General features: G+C 56.1%; 1 protein-coding gene across 2 annotated transcripts in view; it reads right to left on the reverse strand.

The window, feature by feature from the left end:
- The window catches only part of LOC143820971 (tumor necrosis factor receptor superfamily member 16-like), a 31,051-nt gene extending 13,964 nt beyond the window's left edge, over positions 1-17,087 (reverse strand). The window contains exons 1-2 of one of the 2 annotated variants that reach the window (XM_077304437.1): positions 16,793-17,087; positions 5,848-5,982 (exon numbers count right to left, since the gene is read on the reverse strand). In XM_077304437.1, coding sequence (XP_077160552.1) covers positions 5,848-5,982; positions 16,793-16,873 — 216 coding nt within the window. In that variant the 5' untranslated portion in view covers positions 16,874-17,087. The remainder of the gene's footprint in view (positions 1-5,847; positions 5,983-16,792) is intronic. The other variant, XM_077304438.1, reaches the window with a different exon arrangement.
- Between the last annotated feature and the right edge of the window lie 8,941 nt (positions 17,088-26,028).

Raw genomic sequence — 26,028 nt, forward strand, 5'->3', positions numbered from 1 at the left:
AGACCCAAAAGAGAGAAAGTACTCGAACTAGGCTTGCCAGCCTCCAGGTGAGGCCTGGAGATCTCCTGGAATCACAATCGATCTGCAGACCTCAGTTTTCCTGGAGCAAATCGCGTCTTCGGAGGGTGGACTGTACCTGCTGAGGCCCTCCCCTCCCCAAATGCCTCCCTATCAGGACTCAAACCCCCCAAACCTCCAGGAATTTCCCAGCAGGGAGGGAGCCCCTCCAGAACAGCCCCTCCCCCCTCCAGTCTGGCCTCTGGAGAGACCCCCCCCCCCAAGACTGTGTCCGTCTTCCGTCTTCTGCCTCCACCCGGGAGGGTCTCTATTAATAACCTTTGGAATGCAGTCCTGTCACACACCAAAACCCCCCTTGTGCAGAAAGGCCCCCTCCCCTCCCCTCGCCCTGCCCCTCCCCCCCTGAGGAATCCGGCTCCGAATCAGGCCGGAGGAGAAGACCCACTGCTGGAAGGGGGCAGAGGTCCGCTCCCCAACCTCCAGGGGAGATCTCCCGGAATTACAAGGGTCTTCATTCCCCGCCCAGCTGCTTCGGAAAGCCCCTCGGCAGGCCCCCCCTCTCCCCAGTCTTCAGGATCCTCCTGCTCCCCCCCCCCCGGGTCCAGCACCAAGGGAGCAAAACTGGCCCTGCGTCCTTTCCCCTGCAGACCCCGGTTCCAAGGAAACCCTTTCGGAGCCCGCTCTGTCGCTCCCCAGCTCTTTGGGAGCCAGGTGAAAACCCCACGTCAAAAAGAAGCCCCAAGACTGTCACCTTCCCCCAACCCCTCAGCCCAGCCGTGTCTCCCTGGAAGGGGAGCCTGCTGCAATCCGTGGGCTCCCCCCTGAACAACCTCCAAGCCCCCTCCCCATCCCCTTCATCTGGAGGCCATTAAGGATTCCCAAGCTGTCTCCGAGGCAGGGCAGAGGAAGAAGGGGGGGGGGGAAGAGCTACGGGGAGACATTTCCCCCAACCTTTCAGAGGACCCTGAAGACAGAAGGCGGCTCTGTTAGAGCCCAGGAGGCACAGAGAGGTCTGCCACGCCTGCCTCTCGAAACTGCCCATCCTGTTTGCAGCTGTTTGGAAAAAAAGGAAAGCTGACAGCCAGGTGCTCAGAATACATGAGGACACAGGAGAAGCCTTGTTGGATGCGGCTAGGGCCCCTCCAGTCCAACACACTGTGCCACACGGGGGCCATCTAGAGGTCCACCAGCCGGGCCAGAACTCCAGAAGCCCTCCCATGGTGCCCCCACCACCCCCAAGAATATAGGGAAGGTAAAGGAACATAAAGGAACATAAAGGAAACCATGTTGGATCAGGCCAGGGGCCCATCCGGTCCAGCGCTCTGTGTCACACAGGGGCCCAAGCCTAAATCAGGAAGTGCACCAGTGGGGCCAGAATTCCAGAAGCCCCTCAGGCCCAAAAAACACAGACCCTCCTGACCCACACATAAGCAATGAAGAGGCTGATTCTGTGAAGGCTCAAAGGGGTGGCAGGTGGCAGTGGAGGAGCGAGAGGGTTGGGAGTGTCCCGCATAGTGCAGGGGGTAGGACTAGATGACCCAGGAGGTCCCTTCCACCTCTGTGATTCTAGGATTCAACCTTTGGTTCACTGGGACGGGTTGGGGAGGCAGCAGGAAGGTGGCTGGGTAGCTTCATAAAGCAACTGCTGGCATCACAAGGAAATTGAACTTCCATGGACCAATGCAGTGTAGCCCTGAACACGAGATAAAAAACGGCTGGGAATGGTTTGCTTCCCAAAGGCATCTGGCCAACTCCTGACCAGCTAGTCTGTGTTGTATCCTCATCACTCACAGATGGCAAATTTGACAGAAGACAGCCTTGGCTGAAATAAAACTCTTGGGCAGCATTTTCTCCACTGTTCCCCTTTCAGTCCCATTCCTCGTTCAAGGAAACGAGAACCTGAAACATAGAAGAGCATCCACACACAACTGGGCCAAGGCTGCAACATCGTGGCTGACAATAGTTAAGGTGGTTTTTGGAATTAAACAAGGGTGCCCCAGCAGTGGACTGTTTTCATGCGCAACCCGTTCTCCGGAAAAGAGGCCAGAGCAAGGTCAGAATATGGGGAAACAGAACGGTTTCCCGCTGGCAAAGGAGTCAGACGAGGGTGCATCTCATCTCCTGGATCTCTCCCACCCCTGGGCAGAGTGCATCACAAGGAAAGCCGGAGGATAAGATTTAGAAGAAGACGCCGGGAATTCTGGCTGCAGGAGCACGGAACCATGTGAGACATGCAGAGGGCGCGACTGTAATGCCGGAAGGGAGCGGAGATTTCAGACGATGACTGATGAAGGCTAAAGCAAAATGCAGGATTACGGCAGAGCATCAAGATCAAAGGAATGCCAAGGGGGGAATTACACAACTTTAGGGGTGACGGGAAGGGAACTGAAATGGTTGACGCTTGTCCAAGAGAGCCAGGGTCGGGTAGTGGTTAACAGCGGCGGACTCTAATCTGGAGAACTGGGCTTGATTCCCCACTCCTTCATGTCCAACCAGCTGGGCGTCCTTGGGCCAGTCACAGTTGACTTACAGTTGCCCACGCAGAGCAGTTCTCTTAGAGCTGCTCTCCCCACCTCAACAATCTCAAAGGGTGTCTGTTGTGGGGGGACGAAGGGAAAGGGGTTTGTATGGGACTCCTTCAGGTCGTGAAAAGGAGGATATAAGAATCCAGCTCTTCTTCTCTGTCTTCTATTCCTCGACTCTATCATCAAGCAACCAAGGAAGCAGCTGGGAGAGAGCTAGAAGAGATTCTTGTGTCGGGGCACGTCTCTCTCTGGCGACCACGATCCAGCTAATTTAGGCCGTGGTGTCCCCCCTCACTATGCCGGGGCATAAAAGTTGGGCAACGAAGAGAGCTGACCGGGAGGGAGGAGGTTCCGTTGAAATGTGGAATTGCTGGAGAGTTTAACGGATCCTGGGGACCGCCCAAGAGACCCCAGCCTGCCTGAACTCTCCCTAGAATCTAAAATGACTGAACTGAAGCAATCATACTTGGGTCACGTGATAAGAAGACAAGAGTCACTGGAAAAGGCAATAAGGCGGAGGGGGGCATCCTCTGGGCACGGAACTGGGGTCCCTGCGGGTGGGCAGGCAGCATTCTGCAGGGGGCTGGACTAGATGACCTTGGACAGGGGTAGTCAAACTGCGGCCCTCCAGATGTCCATGGACTACAATTCCCAGGAGCCCCCTGCCAGCGAATGCTGGCAGGGGGCTCCTGGGAATTGCAGTCCATGGACATCTGGAGGGCCGCAGTTTGACTACCCCTGACCTTGGAGGTCCCTTCCAACTCTATGATTCTAAGTGGAAGGTGGCAGGAAAAGAGGGAGACCCACCACAAAGTGGATGGACTCTATGCAGGAAGTGACAGCCTTCGGTTTGCAAGACCTGAGTGACGCTGTGCATGAGAGGCCACGCTGGGGAACATTAATTTAACAGGTCACTATAAGGGGGCACTTTACACTCCCCCCCCCCCCGTAATTGGTGGACCTCTCCTCCAATCCCCTTTTAAAGCCACCGATGCTTCTGGCTACTGTGACATCTTCCAGCAGGGAGTTCCACAGTCTAATTACTGCAGGGGTAGTCAAACTGTGGCCCTCCAGATGTCCATGGACTACAATTCCCATGAGCCCCTGCCAGCCTTCACTGGACAGGACTATCTAAGACCCATCAGTTTAATTGCGTTCTGCTGGCATTCAGAGCAGGGCCACGGAGTCTCTCTCTGTCTCTCTCTCTTCATCTTCTCCATGCCGTGCATAATCCTGTCGTTTTAATTTTATAATAATGTCCAATTTGATTTCCACAACCGCCCCTCCTGAGACTGCTGGCTTGGGGAGGATTACAACATATATACCAAGATCATCAACAGCTAAAAAGCTATTTGTTGCACACGCTTAGGGACGTCTCCCTCGCAGTTTCAAAGCCTTTCGCTTTTCCTTCTAGGGAAGGGGCTCCAGCCCCAGACCTCTTGGGTTCTCTGCACCGTTTCTGGCCCTACACCCCAGGCTTTTCCTCTCTGCTCTGGGGACCGGGATCCTACCTCCCCCGCCAGGTGCCCCGCGAGGAGCAGATAAGAGGGCTCCGGCTTCATTAGCCGCGTGGTGTGTGGCTCTCGAACCCGCGGGGGAACTGCGTCTGCCTGAGCACCACACACAAAGGGACTCCGAGGAGGCCACGCCCTCGCAAAACTCAGCTCTCCTTTGACAGGTCTTCTGGACGCCGACGTGCGGAATGCGGTGCAGGGAGGAACGGGGCTTGGGGGGGGGGGGGAGCTGGGCCGGCATTTGGGTGCCCTGGAACCGGAGCCTGGAAATACCACCCCCCACCCACCCCCAGCCTAATCCACAGACAGCTATCTTCGCCTTCTCATATTTCTAGTCACTGCTGGGGGGGGGGGGGTCACAGCTGTCCTCCCCCTTCACAGACAGTCATGCCCAGAGGAAGGGGGCAGTTGGGACATCAGCACAGGATCTAGCAATCCTCAGCTCAGATTCCTTCTTCACCATGGCCAAAACAGGCACAAAAGGAGACATTTGCTGCCGGAGGGTGCAGGGATGGCCACCGGAACAAAAGGGGATGAGACGGATCCATGGAGGGGAAGTCTCAGAGACAGCTAGCTGTTGTGAATACGGGGAAGCTCCATGCTCAGAGGCAGTCGATCTCTGATTCCCAGTGCTAGGAGGAAACAGCAGGGCAGATCTCAGCTTCTGAGTCCTGTTGTGGACCATTCAGAGGACCATCCAGGCCACTCAGACCCACCCCCTGCTCAGCGCAGGATCAGCCTCAAAAGCATCCAGGAGAAGGGTCTGTCCAGCCGCTGCTTGAAGATGGAACGTGAGGGGGAGCTCCCCACCTCCTCAGGCCGCCCATCCCACTGCTGAACTACTCTGTGCATTTTTTTTTCTTGATGGAACTGTTCTACACGTAGCACAACAAAACCGGAGTCCAGTCAGGCACCTTTAAGACCAACAAAGATGTATTCAAGGCGTGAGCTTTCGAGTGCAGCACTCCCATCATAACAGTGGGAATATAAGGCAAAAGCACCCGGAAGCTCATCCCTTGAAGCAAACTTGGTTGTGCCTCAAGGTGCCCCTGCTGGACTCTCCATCTCTTCTGCCGCCTCAGACCAGCACGGCTCCCCACTTGAATCTACCTTGCACGGTTACTGAGAGGGCCCCTCACTCTCCTCAGCCCAGGTAAAATAGCCTGGCTCCCCCTTCCTTTGCATCTTGCTCTGGTTTTTGGGTTGGCACCTCCGGGGGGTCTGGATTTGGCCCCACATCTTCCAGCTTCTGATCTGAGAGAAGTGGCAACAGCCGCTTCACCCCCCAGTGGCTCAAGATCCGGGGGGAAAGAGGGGTTCCTTAGCCTGGCCCAGATAGCCTGCATTCCTAACCGCAGGACAGCTTCCGGCCCAACTGAGAGCTCATCTGTCCTGGTCAGGAGGTAGGAGGGAGACCACCAAGTCCGAGGTTGTTTTGCAGAGGCAGGCAGTGGCCAAGCCCCCCTGTTCCTCTCTTGCCCCGACCTGGCTCTCTCTGGCGAGCCTGATCTCATCCGGTCTCAGAAGCGAAGGGCAGGCCCCCCTGGTTAGGCGAGACCCCCAAGGAAGGCAGGCCAGGGCCAACCCCCTCTGAAGGCCTCTTGCCTTGAAACCCGTGGGATCTGGCTGGGGCTTCATGGCTCTTCCCACCCCCACCCCTCCCAGTCTGGGGGCCTGGGGCAAGGCTGCTGCATTTAGCAGAGGGATTAATCCTGCCCTTGTCCCTAGGCGAGACTGAGGGTGGCCTCCCAAGGACCTGTGGGAGGCAGCGATGAGAAAGTGGAATTCACCTGCGGCTTGCAGGGCGGCAGGAGTTCAGCACACCTGAAACGTGAGAGTTCACTGCTCAGTCGGCTCCGTGGCATTTCTGCAGGGCAGAGGAGGCCCCAGGTTCGAATCCCCATTCGGCCATGCGAGCTTGCTGGCTGGTAACATGGAAGAGAGGAGCCAGGATTGTGCCTTGGACACTCATAGTGCAAGAAACAAAATGGGGGAGAGGGGCAGATTACGGACGGCTCTGTGCACAAGGCCTGCAGATCCCGTTTCCCAGGAGGAAAGATTTGGGCTTCATTCCTCTAGTTATGGGCAGGGTTATTCCCATGGGGCTTCCCCACCAGCGTGACACGGAGCGTCCGACCTACGTGGACTTACCCTGATCCTAGTCCCAGATAGTACGGGGGGGGGGGTTTATGTTTTGGTTGCTGGACAGTTCTACATGGTCACCACTTGCGAGATTTTGGATCTGAGGGTTGGGTAGGTTTTGTGGCTGGCTGGGAGCCTGATGAGAAGGCATTTTTTAAAAGTATATGGGCACGAACAGTCCTCAATCTGTGGCAAGGATACGCAGATTCTATGCCAAGAAATCCCAGGTTTTGGCCACAATACGAATTACGCCAACGCACAGGGATCCGCACTGGCTTGCCTCCCTCCTCGTAGGCTCCATCTGCCTGCCACAATCTGAGTTTGGGATGGATCAGCAGGGGGGGGTTGCTTTAGGGGGCAGGGAAGCTGCTTTAGCAGGATGAGAGAGACCAGAAGAGGCAGGTGGAGAGAGCTCTGAGAGAACTGTAACTGGCCCATATTGCTTCCCCTTTCCTAGAGAATCAAAAACTGGACGTTGTTTTGCTTTCCCACCATAAGCGAATGGAAGGCTCTTTCTTGGAGAGCTCCTGGAATTAAAACCCATCTCCAGGCCAAGAGAGAAGATGGCGGCCTCGGAGGGCGGCCTCCCCAGCTTTACATCCTGCCAGGGTCCCGCCTCAAACCCCGCCCTCTTCCGACCCCACCCCCCAAACGCTTCCCAACCCAGAGCTGGCAACCGGCCGTGCCTTCCCAACCCTCCCCAAAGGACAGCTGTGTTGTGGCAACAGTTCCAGAGGCATCCAGCGACACCTTGAAGAAGAAGAAGAGGAAGAAGAACAGGTATCCCACAGTCTGACTCATCAGCTACAGACACGCTTGCTGGCGCAGGGGACCCAGGCCGGGAATAAAGGTCATTCAGCTTTTCCCCTTGAACTGCTCCAGTGCAATCCAGAGCCATGCCAGGAATTCCTGGTGGCTGCCCTTACTATATGCTCAGAGGAAGGGAAAAAGCCGCCTGAATCTCTGGGCCAACCTATCCTGAAGCAAAAGAGAAGAAGCTGCTTTTTTTTTTTTTTTTTTGTACTACCTGGAGGAGTCTTAAAGCGGCTTACAGTCGCCTTCTCTTCCTCACCCCACAATAGACATCCTGCGAGGTAGGTGGGGATGGGAGAGCTCTGAGAGAACCGCTCCATGAGAACAGCTCTTAGAGAACTGTGACTAGCCCAAGGCCACCCAGCTAGTTGTATGTGTAGGAGGAATGGAGAATCAAAGTCAGCTCTCCAGATGAGAGGCCGTCCCTCTTAAGGACTACACCACGCTGGCACTAAATTCCTTCCTGCCCCTAAAGTGGCGATCGGCATTTCCGTGGGCAGGTAAGAGCGAGCCACATGAGCAGAGAGCTGGCCCTTCCTTCCTTCCTTCCTTCCTTCCTTCCTTCCTTCCTTCCTTCCTTCCTTCCTTCCTTCCTTCCTTCCTTCCTTCCTTCCCCTCCTGCTCATGATCTGCCTAAATTCATACTGAGTCCTGGAACCAGCCCAGCTGTCAGACGGCCCTCTGGTCCCTGCTTCGAAAACCCGAGTCCAGAGAAGGGAAGAACCGGCGCATCTCCCCACGTGGCCTTGCTCTCCTCCACCTCCCCAAAGCCGCTGCTAAAAGCACGCCCCCCCCCCGCTGCTAAAAGCACGGGGCGCCCTCCCTCGTGCCCCTTCCCCGACATGAGGACGATGGCTCACGAGGGGCGGGCAAGCCGTAACGCGTCCAAAGAGCAGCCTGGTTGACGCCAAATTTCGGCAGCTGATCAAAGGAGGGGCCTCTTCTCCGATGTGCATTTGCTGCTCATCAAAGAACAGCTTATGGGAGGGAGGAATTTGCAGGGGACGGAGCCCTTTTCTTCCCCTGGAGGAAAAGTCTGCTTCAGACAAGCTGTGGCATACCATAGCTGTTACAGGGGTAGTCAAACTGCAGCCCTCCAGATGTCCATGGACTACAATTCCCATGAGCCCCTGCCAGCATTCTCTGGCAGGGGCTCATGGGAATTGTAGTCCATGGACATCTGGAGGGCTGCAGTTTGACTACCCATAGCAGGAGCAAAGAGCCAGAGTCCAGGAGCACCTGTAAGAATAACTACATTTGGGGCAGGGGAGGAGCCTTCCTGAGTCACCGCTTGCTTCTTCAGATACATCTTTCCTATTAGCTTATATTATTATATTAGCTTTTATTAACCGCCACTCCTGGCCCCTGCTGGCTCGTGGTGGTTTACAATATAAAATCCACAAAACAGCCTAGCACTGCAACATCAATGGTAGAAAGAAGAAGAACTGTTTTTATACCCAGCTTTTCATTCCCCAAAGAGTCTCCAAGGGGCTTCCAGTCGCCTTCCTTTCCTCTCCTCACAACAGACACCCTCTGTGAGGTAGGTGAGGCTGAGAGAGCTCTCGGAGAATTGCTCAGTGAGAACAGCTCCAACAGGACTGTGACTAGCCCAAGGTCACCCAGCTGGCTGCATGGGGAGGAACGAGGAATCAAACCAGTTTGCTAGATTAGAAGACGACGCTCTCAGCCACCAAACCGGGCAATGTGTCACAGCATCAGTTGCTGGCTGTTTTTCTTTTAAATTTCCTTTACACTCTAGCGCCATACGTTGTTATCACTGCCCATTCTATTCTCACAACAACCACCCTGCAAGGTAGGTTCGTTTGAGAGAAACAATGACTGACTCACAGTCACCAGAAACTTTTGTAGCAGAATGAACATTTGGATTCAGGTCTCCCCAGGCCTAAGCACTACGCCGGAAACAGTTGCCAATTGGGGAATTCCTGGAGATTTGGGGGGGGGGGGGCAAGGGGATGGTGGAGTTTGGGAAGCGAAAGGACCTCAGTGGGGTACAATACCTTAGCATCCACCCTCCCAAGCTGCCCTTTTCTCCAGAGGAACTGATCTCTGAAGTCTAAAGGTGACTTGGAATTCTGGGAGATCTCCAGACCCCACCTGGGGGTTGGGAACCCTACTTTGTAACCACAGAAGACTGAAACAGGCAGAAATCTGGCTGCATTCCCCGTCTGCTCAAAAACCCCACCCGCCCGCCTCCAGTCTATGCTCAGCCTCAAACATTTTTGCATAAAAAGGAGAAAATGCAGCCCACCCCCCAAATTCATTACATCTTCCCTCCCCCCCTGGCCGTTCCCTCGAAAGAAAAATCCCCCTGAGCTCAAAGTCACAGCTAATAAGAATAGAAAATATTTAGCCATGCCCTGTTAATTACCCTCCCCAGGAAGTATTGCGAAGGGGGGGGGGCACAAAGACAGCTTTTATAGGGGCTGACCACATAATTGCAGGAGTTGGCAAGGCAAAAATGTTAATACCGGGACGGGAAAAATGTGTTCCGCATTAATCCTGACATGAAACTCCCTGGAAAGAGGGACTGAATGAACGCGGGGGTTGTGTCGGCCATCTTCTTTCTCGCACGCAGGCTGGTGCCAAGGCTTAATCGGAGCCAGATCGGACGGGCGGCTGGGAGCCTCCCTTGCACGGGGCCAGCGGGGAGGCCGAAGAGGGACAGACTGTGTCACCCGGGTTGCCACCTCTCCCGCTGGTACCACTGACCTTCAGGCAACAGGGTGCGGCTCCCTTGGAGAACATGGCTGTTCATTCCTAGGGGGACTCCAGGGCATTATGGAGTCCCTCCCCCTCCCCGTACCCTGCCCTCTTCAGCCCCCCCCCCCCGCCCCCAAATTAAAATCTCCAGGGCTTTCCCAACATGGAGCCGGTGACCATACTTGTCATCCGAATATTTGTCATCCAGCCAACCTGGTCAGAAGTCTTATGTAGGAAGAGCTGAAGTTGGCAGGTACTCCCTGGCCACCAACGGGGAGGGGGTAGGGCTGCCACTCCAGGCTGGGAAGCCCCTGAAGATTTGGGGACGGAGCCTGGGAGGGCAGGGGCTCAGGGGGAGTCCAAGGACAGAGAGCCCCCTCCCCTCCAAAGCAGCCATTTCCTCTAGGGGAACTGATCGCTGTACGTTGGATCACCTGTAATTCCTGGGATCCCCAGTTCCCACCTGGAGGGTGGCATCCCTGTTTCTCTCTCTGCCTTGCAGATGAAGCACCAAAGATTCCCTGTCTGCAGAGATCTGTTACCCTGGAGGGCAGACCAAGGGTCTACCAGGGGTAGTCAAACTGCGACCCTCCAGCGTTCGCTGGCAGGGGCTCCTGGGAATTGTAGTCCATGGACATCTGGAGGGCCGCAGTTTGACTACCCCTGAATATGAAGAAAAAGACGGATGGTATGATCAGAGGGGAATATAAAGTGCGTGGTGTGGAATTTATAATTATAAGAACAATGTAGTGTTATAACACAATGTAAGGGAAGCAAGGTTCTTTGCTCTGCTTTCTTTGGGGCGGCGTTCCTGTTCCGTAATTTGTTTTAAAATAAAAAATGATACATATTTTTAAAAAGGAGTAGCCTTTGTAGCCAGAGAGAGAGAGCGAGCGAGAGAGAGAAAAATATACATGTGCAAAGAATTTTGGAACCCTCCAGTCCAAATGGCTATCAGGAGAGAAGGATCCAAGACGCACGTCAAGGGAAATTTCTGACCGCATGGAGAAAATTGCTGGGGAGACACTAAAGTTGTGTTTCCCTGCCTAAGTCCAGCGATTGAAGTGCTGGATGTCTGTACTTTGCGCTTAACAAAACAGAAAAGGTGCCAAACACCACATTCCTGGACCACGTACAGTGCACAAAATTTGCATATCATTGCATTCTTTTGCATATTCCTCTGTTTCTGGTTAGACGCGGGGTGGGAACAAGGAGGTGGGCGGGAAGCAGGCAGCAGAAGGTGCCAGCCCAACTGGAAAGGCAGCGGGAGAAATGCCCCCGGCTGGATGACACCCAAGCTGCCCTCGTGGTTTCTTGCAGCCTCTGGAATCTCACCAACAGCCTACAGAAGCAATGTTCTTACCCAGTCATCTCTTCTCTGCATCTGGCATTCTGGGATATACTGCTTCGGTACATGGAGGCTCCTTTTAGCCGTCAGGGCTTATAGCTACTTTTTTTGTGTTTTTGGATATGTGTTTTAGCTCCGAGCATAAGAAGAGCCCTGCTGGATGAGACTACTGGTCCATCCAGTCTGCCCTCCTGTCTCACCCAGGGGCCAGCCAGTTCCTCTGCAGGGCCAGCCACAGGGCAGAGAGGCCGAGGCCTTCCCCTGAGAAGACCCTCAGAAGAGCCCTGCTGGGTCAGGCCAGGGAGGGTCCGTCCAGCCCAGCCTCCCGTCTCACCCAGGGGCCAGCCAGTTCCTCTGCAGGGCCAGCCACAGGGCAGGGAGGCTGAGGCCTTCCCCTGAGAAGACCCTCAGAAGAGCCCTGCTGGGTCAGGCCAGGGAGGGTCCCTCCAGTCCAGCCTTCCCACTCACCCAGGGGCCAGCCAGTTCCTCTGCAGGGTCAGCCACAGGGCAGAGAGGCCGAGGCCTTCCCCTGAGAAGACCCTCAGAAGAGCCCTGCTGGGTCAGGCCAGGGAGGGTCCCTCCAGTCCAGCCTTCCCACTCACCCAGGGGCCAGCCAGTTCCTCTGCAGGGTCAGCCACAGGGCAGAGAGGCCGAGGCCTTCCCCTGAGAAGACCCTCAGAAGAGCCCTGCTGGGTCAGGCCAGGGAGGGTCCCTCCAGTCCAGCCTTCCCACTCACCCAGGGGCCAGCCAGTTCCTCTGCAGGGCCAGCCACAGGGCAGAGAGGCCGAGGCCTTCCCCGAGAAGACCCTCAGAAGAGCCCTGCTGGGTCAGGCCAGGGAGGGTCCCTCCAGTCCAGCCTCCCGTCTCACCCAGGGGCCAGCCAGTTCCTCTGCAGGGCCAGCCACAGGGCAGAGAGGCCCAAGCCTTCCCCTGAGAAGACCCTCAGAAGAGCCCTGCTGGGTCAGGCCAGGGAGGGTCCCTCCAGTCCAGCCTTCCCACTCACCCAGGGGCCAGCCAGTTCCTCTGCAGGGCCAGCCACAGGGCAGAGAGGCCGAGGCCTTCCCCGAGAAGACCCTCAGAAGAGCCCTGCTGGGTCAGGCCAGGGAGGGTCCCTCCAGTCCAGCCTCCCGTCTCACCCAGGGGCCAGCCAGTTCCTCTGCAGGGCCAGCCACAGGGCAGAGAGGCCCAAGCCTTCCCCTGAGAAGACCCTCAGAAGAGCCCTGCTGGGTCAGGCCAGGGAGGGTCCCTCCAGTCCAGCCTCCCGTCTCACCCAAGGGCCAGCCAGTTCCTCTGCAGGGCCAGCCACAGGGCAGGGAGGCTGAGGCCTTCCCCTGATAAGGACCTCAGAAGAGCCCTGCTGGGTCAGACCAGACCAGGGAGGGTCCATCCTGTCTCACACTGCAGCGAGCCAGATCCTCTGGAAGGCCAACAAACAGGCATAGAGGCCGAGGCCTTCCCCTGATCTCTGATGTTTCCCTCTGGAAGTGATGTTCAGAGGCTGGCTGCCTCTGTACATGGAGGCTCTCTCAAACACCATGCCTAGTAGCCACTTATAGCCCTCTCCTCCGTGAATCTGTCTACACCCCTTTTGAAGCCAACTGTGCCTTTCCTCTGGTAGCGAATTCCACCTTTGGAGCACTCATCTAATTGTTCCAATGGTGTCGTTTTTGCTGGTTTTAATGTTTCTTTTACGTTGTGTTTTTAATGCACGTTCTTTTCATTCGTCAGCCACCTCCATGACCCCGATGAGGGCAGAAAAGTGGGGCGTACATTCTGTCCAGAAACAACTGCACTAAAAAATAATACCAAACAACCTTTAGTGCCATGGAGTCACCTAACCCTTTTCGTTTTCCTTTTAAACGAACAGAGTGAATCGTTACCACCCCGTTGGGTTCAGAGTCCCGGACTCCTGTCCCCTCTTGGCCACGGAAGCCTGCTGGGTGACCCGGGGCCAATTTCATGCCTAACCTCCTTCAGGGGTTGTTGTGAGGAGGAAACGGAGAAGAAGGTGGGTCGCCGGGGAGAAAGGTGGGAGGAGAAATGAACTGAGTCCATAATATAATCAGTCAGTCTTGGGTTAGCAAACCTAATTCTGTGTGAGGCAGCTGGAATAGACCGGGCCGGTATTGTGCATGCTTCGACTGCATACGGAGAGCATCCTGCAGGGGGCAGGGGGGGGGGAGATGGGTAATTCGCATGTCCAGATTTGGACCTTCCTGGCATTTCCAAATCACCTCCTGCTCCGTTGCTTTCTTTCTCAATCTGGCCCTGCTCGGCCAGCCTCTCCCTCCTTCCCCACACGGCTCTGCCCTCCTTCCAGGGAGCTTTTCAGGCAGGGCATCCGGGGGTCCGGCCCACGCAAAGGTTTCCTGGGAAGAGAAAGCCGAGGTTGTGCCCGAGAAGAGCACAAACAAACAGGCTCTTTTGCGCTAGGGGCCGTTTATTTGCAAAAGATTATCTGAGCGGAGAACGGGCAAAGACATCACCAAGCAGTAGAGAAGTTAACCCTGCATTCAGAAACCCCTGAAATTAGGCCAAACAAGAAGGCCTGCGGAACTAGTTCTTCTTAGGTGGGAATAGGGAGGCCGCCTCCAGGAGGGGCCTGGGGATCCCCAGCTCGGCTCCAGGCTGCAGAGAGGGCAGATTCCGAGGAGCATTCTACCCTGCTGAGGTGCTGGTCCTCCCAGGCGCCCTCCCCAAAGCCCCAGGAGCTTCCCAACCTGGGACTGGCCACCCCACCCCCCCACCCCCTGCTGGGGGCTAGGGAGGGCCTGGCCACTCGAGGAGGGTCGCCACGTTGGCCTGAAGCAGCAGAACAGAGTTGGAAACCGAATTTCTTTGGAGATTTTTAAGTAGAGGCTGGAGAGCCATCTGACGGAGAGGCTGATTCTGTGAAGGCTCAAGGGGGTGGCAGGTGACAGTGGGTGAGCGAGAGGGTGGTGAGTGTCCTGCATAGTGCAGGGGGTTGGACTAGATGACCCAGGAGGTCCCTTCCAACTCTAGGATTCTATGGAGTCTAGCAGCACCTTGAAGACCAGCAGAGTTTAACTCAAGGTATTTGCTTGTGTGCATGCACACTTCTACAGATAAAGCGAAAAGGAATATCTTCAACCATATCATATTGGTAGAGAGAGCAGTGTGTGTGTGTGTGTGTGTGTGTGTGTGTGTTAATTGCCAGGAGCATCTGGCAAGAGTCAAAATGCTTCAATAATGGGGCGATAATAGCAGAGATCGGATTCAGGCCCTTATCAGGATCTGTGAATAGCTGTAGCAGTGGGTGAGTTCTCTGCTCATGCCCCAGAGCACTTACTTCTATGCGCAGACTGTCTCAGCTGATTCAGGTGGGTCCAGGGGGGCTTGTATTTCAGGGCTTAGGCTCTCGTGGGCAGGCACACTGATCCAGGTGGGCAGCTGTGCTGGTCTGAAGCAACAGACGTCTGAGCCCAGGGGGCACCTTTCAGACCAGCAGAGCTCCATTCTGAGAAGAAGTTTTCTTCTTCAGGTCACTAAGTGTCCATGCGCAGGAAAGCTTCTACCCAGAACTAAACTTTGCTGCTCTTAAAGGTGTCCCTGGATTGTAGGCCGCTGCCTCCCACAGAAGTTCCCTGTCCGGCTGATTTTGACACACAAACAAGCACACCCACCCCTCTCAAAGCAAAAGCCCCTTCAAAGGAACCAAGGAGGAAATCTAAGGGCCAAAAGGCCAGGATCCCCCCTTTCCAAAGAGACTTTTGCTTCGTTTAACAAGTCAGCCCCAGACAAAGTAACCGCACCAGACAAAATGCATGTTCCTGCTTTAACAAAAAGGCAAAACCATCTCTTGGCTTCCTAAATACAAGTCCAGGGACAGAAAATGCACCTGAGTAGGGCTGGGGAAGACCTTCTTGTGGCTCAGTGGAAGAGCCTCTGCTTGGCATGCAGGTGGTCCCAACTCCCAAGTTCAATCCCTGACATCCCATTTAGAAGGACCGGGACGTTGGTAATGGGAAAGGCCTTTCTCCGCCTGAGACCCTGGAGAGTTGCTCTCTACGAGGCAGGCAGTGTTGGTTCTCGTTTTGCAGATGGGGAACTGAGTCAGACCCCCTGAACCTGGGGGTCCCAGTCATACTTTGCTCTGGGCTTCTCTCTTCCACACTTCTGACAGTGAGGAGAAGAAGATTCCTAGAACTACTCAATGTCTCCCTATGGCTCTCGCTGATTCCTAGAAGGAACACAGGTTGCCCAAAGAAACTCTGGCGTTTCGACTACTCCTTAGAAGTAGGAGAAGAGGGTTTTTTTGTACCAAAGGCGTCTCAAAGCAACGTACAACTGCCTCCCCTTCCTCTTCCCACCACAGACCCCCTGTGAGGAGGGTGGGGCTGAGAGATCTCTGGGAGAACTGGGGCTGGCCCAGGGTCACCCAGCTGGCTGCAAGAGGAGGAGGAGGAGGAGGAGGAGTGGGGAATCAAACTTGATTCTCCGGATGAGAGGCTGCCCCTCTTCACCATGACCCCAAGGTGGCTCTGGGAATGGACCTGGCTCAGGATTTCGTGCGCCTTGACTCCGGCCCCAATTGAGAGGAGAGACAAAGACCCAGAGATCAGAAGGCGAAGGAGCCAGAACAGACTGAAGGGCAGGAGGCGTGGCTGGCCACCAAAATCAAGTTATCTCATGCCGTGGTATTCCCCACCACTGTGCGGGGGCGCAAAAGACGGGCAAGGAAGAAAGCTGGCGGGAAGAGAGTGGCTCCCTTTGAAATGTGGCACCGGAGGGGAGTTTGGCTAATGCCACCAAGACCCAAAGGCCAGATGGGCTGGCTCTCTCGATCTAAGTGGCCAAACGGGGGGGGGGGGGCGGCTCTCTCGTCCTTCGGAGACCTTAGGAGGATCCCAGGGCAAGACAGGAGTGCAGGAAGAGCGGGAGGCAAAGAGGGAGGAGGACGCCTTGGAGCACCCAAATGTCACTCCCCACATGGGCTGGACCGCGGGGACTCTTCCGAGGGCCTCCGTTCAGAGGGTCCCTATCCCTGGGAAGCGACTTGGGGGCACCAAGCACAGGCAGGCTCCGCTTCCCTCCCCCTCCCCCGCCTTAACTCCTCCATGGCATTATTAAAAATAAATGAATCCAGCTTCCGAGATCTTCCAGGCGTGACTCCGAAAAGAAGCCTGCAGAGCTCTAAGCAGCGGCCCCACCTCGAAGGGACCCCCCCCACCCCCGCCTCTGGCTGCCGCCGGGAGGGGCCGCTCAGGGCTCCGTGACTCACCCCCTTCCTGCGCCCAGGAGGAGCCCGACTCGGAGCCCCCTTCCGACGCGCCTCTGGAGCCAGAAGGCCCGACCCTCGGCTCTCAAACCGGGACTCTGTCTGCAGACCCGCCGCCCCCCCCCCCCCGACCTCATTCGGGTCTGGCCAGAACGAAGTGGGGCTCCGGGGCAGCCTCCGAGGCCACCAAGCGCCATGCCCGGTCGGGGCGTCCAGGGGCTCCCCCACGGCTCGCGGGGGGGGGGGGGTTGAAGCCACAGGCTGGCGCCCGGCGGCATTGGGGGGCCCTGCGCTTTCCATCCTGCCCCCCGGAATCCCGCCCGGGCCAGCGGCCCCACGCAGTGGCTCCCCCCGGCGACGCGGCCGCCCTGGAAGGCCGGGCAGGCTGGCCCCGCAGGGCCCGTTCCCCGGGTGGCCTGCACGCCAAGGCCCGGCCGGTGGACACGCGGCGCCCGCCCGGCCGGGGACTCACCTGGGCGGCGCAGAGTTGCAGCAGCAGCAGCAGCAGCAGCAGGAGGAGGCGGCGGCGGCTGAGCGGCGCGGGGGGTGTCATGTCCGGCTCCGCGGCGGCGCTCGTGCTCCTCCGGCCCTAGCGCCAGGCGCCCCCCGGGCCCGCCCCCGCCTCCTCGGGCATCCGCGCCGCCGCCGGGAAGGGAAGGAAGGGAAGGGAAGGGGCCGGACGCGGTCTTGGGCGCTCCAAACCCGGGACGCGCGGAGGAGGGCGGCGGGCCGCGCTGGAAGGCAGCCGATGGGGCGGGCGGGCGGGCGGGCGGGGGGATGAGGGCGCCGCCCGGCTGGCCTCGGGCTCTCCCCGCCCCGTCTCCTCCCAGGGGTGTGTTGCTGGGGCGGGGGGGGGGGCTCCCTTCCGCGGCCGCGATCTTCTGCCTGGGAGGGAGGGAGGGAGGGGGGAGGCCGGGGGAGGAGCCGCTCGGCGGGTGGGCTCGGCCGGAGCCATTCCCCCCGGCAGGGCCGCCACCCCCTGGAAATCCGAGCTGGACTGCCTCGGGCCATGGAGGTTCTGCGGTGGCGCACGAGGGACCGAGACGGGGAGGCCGCAGAATGTGGCGCCTTTGCATGGAGAGAGACCGAGGCATTTTAGTCCGTCTGCAGCGGCAGAAAAAAAGAGCCTCTTGTGGCGCAGAGTGGTAAGGCAGCAGTCATGCAGTCTGAAGCTCTGCCCATGAGGCTGGGAGTTCAATCCCAGCAGCCGGCTCAAGGTCGACTCCCTCCTTCCGAGGTTGGTAAAATGAGGACCCAGCTTACTTGTTGGGGGGTAAACGGTGATGACTGGGGAAGGCACTGGCAAACCACCCCGTATTGAGTCTGCCATGAAAACGCTGGAGGGCGTCACCCCAAGGGTCAGACATGACTCGGGAGACCTTGCCCAGGGGAGACCTTTACCTTTAGCGGCAGAAAAGAGCCAGAGTCCGCAGTTGCACCTTCAAGGGCAAACACCTTTCTCCCCCTGCAAAAGATGCCCTGTGAGGTAGGCGAGGTAGAGAGAGCTCTAAGAGAACCACTCTGAAAGACCAGCTCTGAGAGAACCGAAGCTGGCCCAAGGTCCCCTAGCTGGCTGCATGTGAAGGAGTGGGGAATCAAACCCGGGCGGTTCTCTAGACTGCATGAGAGTCCGCCACGCTTTAAGGACCACACCGCTCTGGCAGGGTAGCACGCCCTCATGCCATCTTCCGAAGCCACCACTTTTGTCAGCTGGAGATGAGTTTTAAAACGGGGCCACCTCCAGGTGCCAGCCGGAGGCCAGCAGGCCTTGGCAAGGCTGACTTTTGAGTTTTATGCTGCCGTTTCTGCAGCCCACTCTCTGGCTCCCTGCACCAAGTCGCTTCCCTGCGCTTCAGCGGATCAGGCATGCGTGCCAAGAGCACCCCCCTCCCGCCCTCCACGGGGCAGCTGTCTGGGCTAGACCGATCCTATCGCTGCTGTTTATTGCCAAGTGCAAAACGGTAACCACAACAAAGGCGCTTCAACAACGGTGCCTTCTTGGCAACGGGACCTTGAGGGGATCCAGGGGAAGCGCCTTCTGCATCTCTTAAACTCTGCACAGAACCCGACCGGGGCGCCTGGTGCACGAGGACAGCAGGGGCACATCGACAAGAGGGGGGCCGTTTCCGCCAGTCGGCAGCAGGAGCCGAGCGCCAGAGTCCAGGAGCACCTTCAAGACTAGCAAAACGTGGGGCGGGCGGGCAGGCGTGTTCATGAGGCAGCCCTGGGTCCGAGACCTTTCCGCATTTCTATCCAGGATCCGGAACAGGGGTGGAGGGAGGCCTCCTTCAATCTGCAGGAGACCCCAAATTGGGAGGAGTAGCGAACACCCGGGAGACGGGGAGAGAGTTCAACGAGATCTGAACACGCTGGGAAACGGGCAAATAAGATCAAGGTGCAGTTCCGTAAGGAGAAGTCCGGAGTTCTCCCTCTGGGTCCCACAAAAGGAGAAGGTTTTCAACGGCTGTCCCTTGGAGGGGGGCAGGGAGTGCTTCCTCTTGGCAGCAGAGGACCCAAAGTCAGGGGTTTAAACTACATGGAGAATGATACCAGCTAGATAGATAGGGGGGAATCCCAATGTCAGAGTGGCTCAGTCGTGGGATGGGCTGCCTATGGGGCTCCCCCTCTCTGGCAGTCTCAGCAACACAGCCAGCTGCAGGTTGGCAACCCAAAGGAGTGCTGGTCTCCCCCCCCCCAGGGGACAGCAAGAGTGATCAGGTCTTCCTCCCCATCCCTTCATCTCTCCCAGCCTGTGATCCCTCCCCCCCCCCCATCCAGGAAGGGCTGGTTTTCGTAGCCCCCCTCCCTGCAACAAGAGGACAAAGGGATTGGGGGGGGGGCAGGAGACAGAACCGGCAATAAACATTTTTTACAAGCTGCCATTGAATGTAGAGATGGGGGGGGGGGGAGATGACACTTGGCAACAAAGGGGGGGGGGTTGGAGACCTACCTGAAAGTGTGACTTTGGGAGGAGGAAGCAGAAGTCAGCTGGGAAGCCCACTTATGCTCCATCTGGGCACGATGTCACGGGGTCCGTGAATTATGGGCAGCTTGGAAAGGGGACGAGCTAGATGCGCAGGAGAGAGATCTGCCAGTGGCTGCTAAAGGGAGCTTCCATGTTCAGAGGCAGTCAACCTCTGAATCCCAGTGCCGGGAGGCAACCTCAGGAGAAGGTCTTGGCCTCTACGCCCTGTTGCTAAACACCCGGGGGGGGGACTGGTTGGCCCTTGGGTGAGACAGGAGACAAGATGGTGGTCCAGAACAGCTTTTCTCAAGTTTTGTGCCATTCAGAAGCCCCTGAAACATTCCTCAGGCTTTGATAAACCACAAAAGTGGCACGATTGTGCAGAATAGGGTTGGGAAGCAGAGCTGTGGACACGCCCACCTGAGGCCCCTCCCCTCCCCACCCCCTCCAGGCCCATCAGTGGCCATAGGGAGGGAGGGGTCATCAGGACCAAATAGTGTCAATATCACCCAATGCATGCTGAACAAATTAAAAAATATATTTAAAATAAGCTCCCACCCATTAAGGAAGTGCTTCCAGGGCTGGCAAGGAACCTGAGGGTTCCACGAAACCCTGGTTGCAAAAGCTTGGTCTAGATCCTGCAGAGGGCTCTGTGCCCCTAATCCTCCGGAGGAACTGGTTGGCCATTTTGTGAAACTGGATTCTGGTCCAGATGGATCCTCCCTGGCCTGACCCAGCAGGGCTCTTCTGAGGATCTTGTCAGGGGAAGGCCTCGGCCTCTTTGCCCTGTTGTTGGACCTCCCAGCTCGCCCCTGGGAGAGATGGGAGGCCGGACTAGACGGCCTGATCCAGCAGGGCTCTTCTGAGTTGCCAGTGTCAAAATTGACCAGGAAGATCTTCAATGGGAGTTGTGCTGAAATCCGTGGGAAGGTGGAAGTTCGCTCGATGCCCCTCTGGAGTTTTCAAAAAGCAATGGATCAGAGAAATGTTTCACCTCTCCCTTGCAGCTTTTGCCATGTCAACACTCTTGCAGCCCTGTTCTTTCATCTTGTTGCCAGATTTAGAGGGCCAGCAGTCTGCCTTCCAAATGTGTGCGCTTTCGAATTTGGAATGTGCCATTCAGGTCAGCTTAGCCAACCCCCCCAAGCCCCGAATCAACTGCCATCTGGGTGTTTGTTTTCTGGCGTCCCCTAAATGGAACTGGTATTCTTTCATTGATTCAGGAGCTGTATTGATAAACCCAGAATCGATTCATCTTTCAATTCTGCTTTCCTGAATCAATTCTTGCCCATTCCAGCAGTCTCCCCCCCCCCCGCACCTTTTGGACGGTGGGGGAAGTGGAGGGGAGCCCTGAAATGGCTGCCAGCCATTTAAACTGAACAGCCCAGTAAGGCACGACATATAAGGACTGACGGACTCCCGTTCTAGCAGTAACTGAAGAAGGGAGCATTGACTCCTGGAAGCTCCCGCCCTGCCACAAATTTTGTTGGACCTGAACCTGAAATAAACCATGAAGGGTCTCTTAATTACTTTGTGTGGAGTCTTGGGGGTCGCATTTTGCCTTGCTTTAACACCCAGCACACTGGGTCGCGAAACTCCAGGTGGGGTCTGAAGCTCTCCCGACATCACAACTGAGAGATCACTTCCCCTGGAGAAAATGGCTGCTTTGCTGGGTGGGCTTTACGCCATTCTGTGCCACTGAAGTCCCTCCCCCTGACAAACCCAGGCGCTCTCACCCCCTGCTCTCACCCAGGCGCTGTCCCCAAATTTCCAGGAATTTCCCCAGCTGGAGTTGGCAACCCAGCTTCTTGGTCTCCTCCGTCCTCCCTCTCTCCCCTCTGTTCCATGTAGCCTCCATGACTATAAGCTCCTTGGAGCAGTGCCTTTGGTTCTCGCCTGTCCCTCTAGGAAGGCTCCCTGGCCCCAAAGAAGACGAGGCCCGTGCTGGGGCAGGTCTCTTTAAGGCCAGAGGGGTTTGGGGACGAGGCCAACAAAGAGCAGCATTTGGGGGAGAAGCCTGTGGATACCAGCCAAGCCGGTTGTACAACAACTCTGTTGCGTAAATACCAGTCTTCTCCAGAAAGAGGGGCTTCCCTCCCCCTCGGCCTCCCTTGTTCGGGCTTCTCGAAAGGCTTTGTGTGGGCATGCCTGTGCCTCTGGAAGCCACGCGGGCCGAGGGGGTCTATTAACCCCGCCTGATGAACGGTAGCAGCAACAGACGCCTTTGATCTTGTTGACATCCCAGCTGGGCTGGGAAAGAGCAGGAAGCAAGCAAGCAATTGCCCCCCCCCCTCTCCCCAGGCAATTTTGCAGAGATAACCTTGTGTGCTGGCGACCCTGACGTCCAGGCAAACCAGGTTGCCCTGCGTGGAATATGTGGGGCTTGCTGGGGGTCCAGGAGGGAGAACACAGATCAGCTCACCCAACCCGGCAGGGTCGTTCTCCAGCCCGGGGCTCAAAGGACCGAAGGGGAGGGCCCCAATCCGCGGTGGCCAACCTCCCAGCATCACAACCCCTCTGCAGACAACGGCCATTGCTTCTTTGTTGTAAATATTTATCCCACTTCCCCGGGAGGCGTTTGCTTTGGACTGTGGCTTGCACGGGGTTTGACCCGGCGGAGGTCCCTGCCCCTCGGAGACACCGACCTCCCAGGCGGCACCCAAGAAATCCCCAGGTATTTCCGCACGGGGAGTTGCCAGCCCTAGGCAAGATGTTCAGGAGGTCACAGTTCCAAACCTCTTGTGGGTCTCTAGGGTGCTACAGGATTCCTATCTGGCTCCTGGACCACAGTTCCTGTCTGCAGACTAGAGACCTCAGCCCCCCTAAGAAATGCCCCCCCCTAAGGGATGCATTGCATGGCCTTATAACCAAACAGGGTTATGGCTCAGCTGGGGCAGCCAGCCTCCAGGTCATGCTGGGAGAGCTCCCAGAGGGACCACTCATCTGCATCATGCAGACCCAGCCCCCCTGGAGAAGACGCCTGCCCCGGAAGGTGACGCCAGGATGCCTGCGGTTCTGCTGAGGAGGGAGCTTGAGGGCAGAGGCAGGATCACAATCCTGCACTACTGTCAGCCAATGCGCGGCCAGATGGCGAAGGCCGGATCCAGGCAGTTTGAAGTGAACCTGACCAATAGAATGAGGTAGTCAACCTGTGGTCCTCCAGATGTCCATGGACTACAACTCCCATGAGCCCCTGCCAGCAGAAGCTGGCAGGGGCTCATGGGAATTGTAGTCCATGGGCATCTGGAGGACCACAGGTTGACTACCCTTGGTCTATAGCACACTGTTGTATACAAGTTGGGTTTTTGAGGTGTTTTTTTGCTAGTTCAAGTTTTAGTTCTCTTGCTTCTCTGCACCCTCATGCTAAAGAGCCGAAATGAATTCCCAGGGTCCTGGCCCCTGAGCCCGCGGACCGAAGAGGCTCTGAGGGCATCTTAGCCAGCCGATGCCCTCCCCACCCCAGGCCCCACCCCCAAATCTCCAGGTGCTCCCCCAACCCACAGTCGGCAACCCTGACGGAAAGGGCCCCGTGGGTATTTTCTGGCTCCAGGCGTTCTGGGATATTCCTCAGAGTGGGGAAGGGCCGCCTGGTCCTTCTGAGGCTGAGCCCGAAACGCCCGAAAGTGCAGCTCATTTGGGACTTATTAACCTTTGTAGCTGGCAGCCCCCCCCCCCCTGTCAGCAGCTCCCCCTTGACAAACCTGAGACTTAATTTCCAGGCTTAATCCTCTTTCTCGGATGAGCTGCACCCTCCTGACTGCCACCTTCATGGATTGCCAAAACCTGCCCATTCAGCAGCCGGCTTTTCCTCGTCATGTTGGATCCTCGTCTGAACGTTTCGAGAATCTGATTAAGTTGTTTTTCAAAGCCTAATTTTACTTTGCCGGCTGCAGTTCCATTTTTGATTATTTGTTTTAACTCAAGGTGGCACGTTAAAAGCCTGGTTTCATCAGATTTCAGAAGCTAAGCAGGGTGAGTATTTGGGTGGGAGACCACCAAGGAAGGGTCTGCAGAGGAAGGCCGTGGGCAACCACCTCTGCTTCTCCCTGGCCTTGAAAGCCCCTTGCTGGGGTCGGCATGATCCTTGGAAGAGAGGCCACCAAGGAAGACTCTGCAGAGGAGGGCCATGGCTCTAACAGGGGTGTGATGAAGAGGAGTGGGGAATCAAAACCAGCTCGCCAGATCAGAAGCTGCCGCTCTTAACCACGGCACCACGCTGGCAGAAAGTCCCAGGTTCAATCCCTGATAGCCTCTGGAGTTATAAGGACCAGGCAGGAGGTGATGGGAAAGACCTCCCTCTGTGATTCCCGTCAGAACAGAGAACGCTGACCTTGATGGGTGAGGATCTGACTCGGAATAGGGCAACTTAATGGGCATTCCCTTTTTGGAGGGTGGAGGCCTCCGTCTCTATTTGAACCCAGCAGCACCTTAAAGACCAGCATGATGTTCCCAGTGTGAGCTTTTGAGAATAAAAGTTCCCTTTGTCCACTTTGTCGGACTGGAGATCCCGGAGTCCTTCTGCTGGGAGGGATGCTGCTCAGAAGGTACCCAGAATGAATAGGTATGACCAGCACCTGCATTATGTCGTGTGCTCACCTGGGGCTGACTTTCTCCTTATAAATGTGGTCTGCTATTTTCCATGGTCTGTCCAAGTCTACTAAGCACACAACAGCTTACAACTTTAAAACTACTTTAAGTCTTAAAAGGTGTCCCTGGACTCAAAATTTGTTCTGCATAGATTAAGATTTATTAGCATCATGGTTTAACAGCGCCATCAGGCAGAAGACAAGAGGGAGCTTGATTCAGGTGGTCGAACAAATTTAGAGTCCAGGGACGTCTTGAAGACCTGCAAGGTTTAGTTCTAGGTGTAAGCTTGCTTGCGTGTGCAGGTGTAAGCTAGGTGTAAGCTTGCTAGGTGTAAGCTTGCTTGTGTGTGCAGACACACTTCTTCTGTGTCACTGTGTTTGGCTGAAGAAGCAGCACAAAGATGGAGCACCTTGAAAGGCCAGCAAAATTTATTCAAGAGGCAGCCAAGATAGAATAATGGTGAAAAAGTCAGCCTAAAGTGTGGGAGATCCTCACTCTGCTAAGGAAGCTTGCTGGGTGACCTTGGGCTAGATACACGACCTCGGCCTTAACAACGTTAAAATGCTGGAACAATTAAAAATACAGCAAAAATTGCAAAGGACTTTCATGAAAAATGCATAAACCCTAGCAAGATCTGTCTCCTTGGCACCTTTGCAGTTCTTTTCGTTCCTCTCCTTCAACCTGAGGAAGGCACTTTGTTTACCTGCATCCCCCTCCCATCTAGCTCCAGGTGTTGAAATAACCAACAGTGCTTTGTTTCCCTGCTGGGGCGGGGGACGGAGGGATGGGACAGGAACTTCAAAGGGGTCAGGGAGGAAGATCAAAGGGGGCTTGTGTCTTATCCGGCTCCCCCCACAGAGCAGGACAGGCAATAGAATTTTATGACGGGAGGACTGGATCCCTTTCAAGTTCCCGGATCCTTTTCTTATTGGGATTGCAGCTTCTTTAAGCAGATTGCTCTACGTCTCCTCATCTCTCTCAACTCCGCGTGAACCAAAGGGCTGGGGCCAGCACAAGAAGATAAGGAGACCCCTGTGGGGTCAGACCACAGGGCCCCCCATCAACCGGCCTCAGGAGGAGGCAGAAATAGTAGTCAAAAAGAGCCAGAGTCCAGGAGCACCTTCAAGACTAACACATTTTTGTTAGCAACAGTGGGGTGCTCAAGAGCAGGGGTAGTCAACCTGTGGTCCTCCAGATGTCCATGGACTACAATTCCCATGAGCCCCTGCCAGCGTTAGCTGGCAGGGGCTCATGGGAATTGTAGTCCATGGACATCTGGAGGACCACAGGTTGACTACCTCTGCTCAAGAGCATAGGACTAGGATCTGAGAGAACACAGTTCGAATCTCAGCTCTGCCATGGAAGCTCACCGGGCAACGTGGGGCCAGCCATACACTCTCAGCCTCAGCTCCCTCACAGGGTTGTTGTGAGGGAGGAATAGAGGAAGGGAGAACAATGGGAGCCATTTTGGGTCCCCCCTCTGGGGAGAAAGGCAGGGCATGCAAGAAGTTAAATATTTAATACATAATAAAAGCAATAAGATGCATAAAAAAGAATACATAAAAACACATCCCAAAATTAGAGCTGCTAGTAACTTGACCCAGTGCAATTACCAGGATCCCACGTTTTCCCAGAGCAAGTGGATGCCAATAACCAATATCAATTCAGCAATATATATTAGTAAACAACCCAATTCTCAAGCAGCTCAGGAGATAATAAATGCTGACTTACCTGCCAAACACATTAAAAATTAGGCAGCATTAACCCAGACAGCACCACCTTCCTTCCTGTCTTTCGGGGCCTGAATGGAAGCATTATCTCCCTATTGCTGGCAGGGGCTCATGGGAACTGTAGTCCATGGACATCTGGAGGGCCACAGTTTGACTACCCCTGCCTTAGGCTAATGATAGTTTGGGGCCTACCTGAGTCAGCTGGTGAACTAATTAGGATGCGGCCCTAGCTAGAACCCTCTGGAAAGTTAACTCAGGTGAAGCCAATTAGCGCATTCCCTGCTTTGGCCTGTGGGCTGCAAGGGCCCAATTGGGGACACCTGCAAGTTGCAATCACTTAAGGGGAACTGGGGTGGAAGTCCTAAAGAAGGCCATCTTCACCTGCCTCCAGAAGATCAGCAGGGAGGGAGCCAGGTGGACTTCCCT

This window comes from Paroedura picta, chromosome 11, assembly GCF_049243985.1.
Source record: "Paroedura picta isolate Pp20150507F chromosome 11, Ppicta_v3.0, whole genome shotgun sequence".
NCBI lineage: Eukaryota > Metazoa > Chordata > Lepidosauria > Squamata > Gekkonidae > Paroedura > Paroedura picta.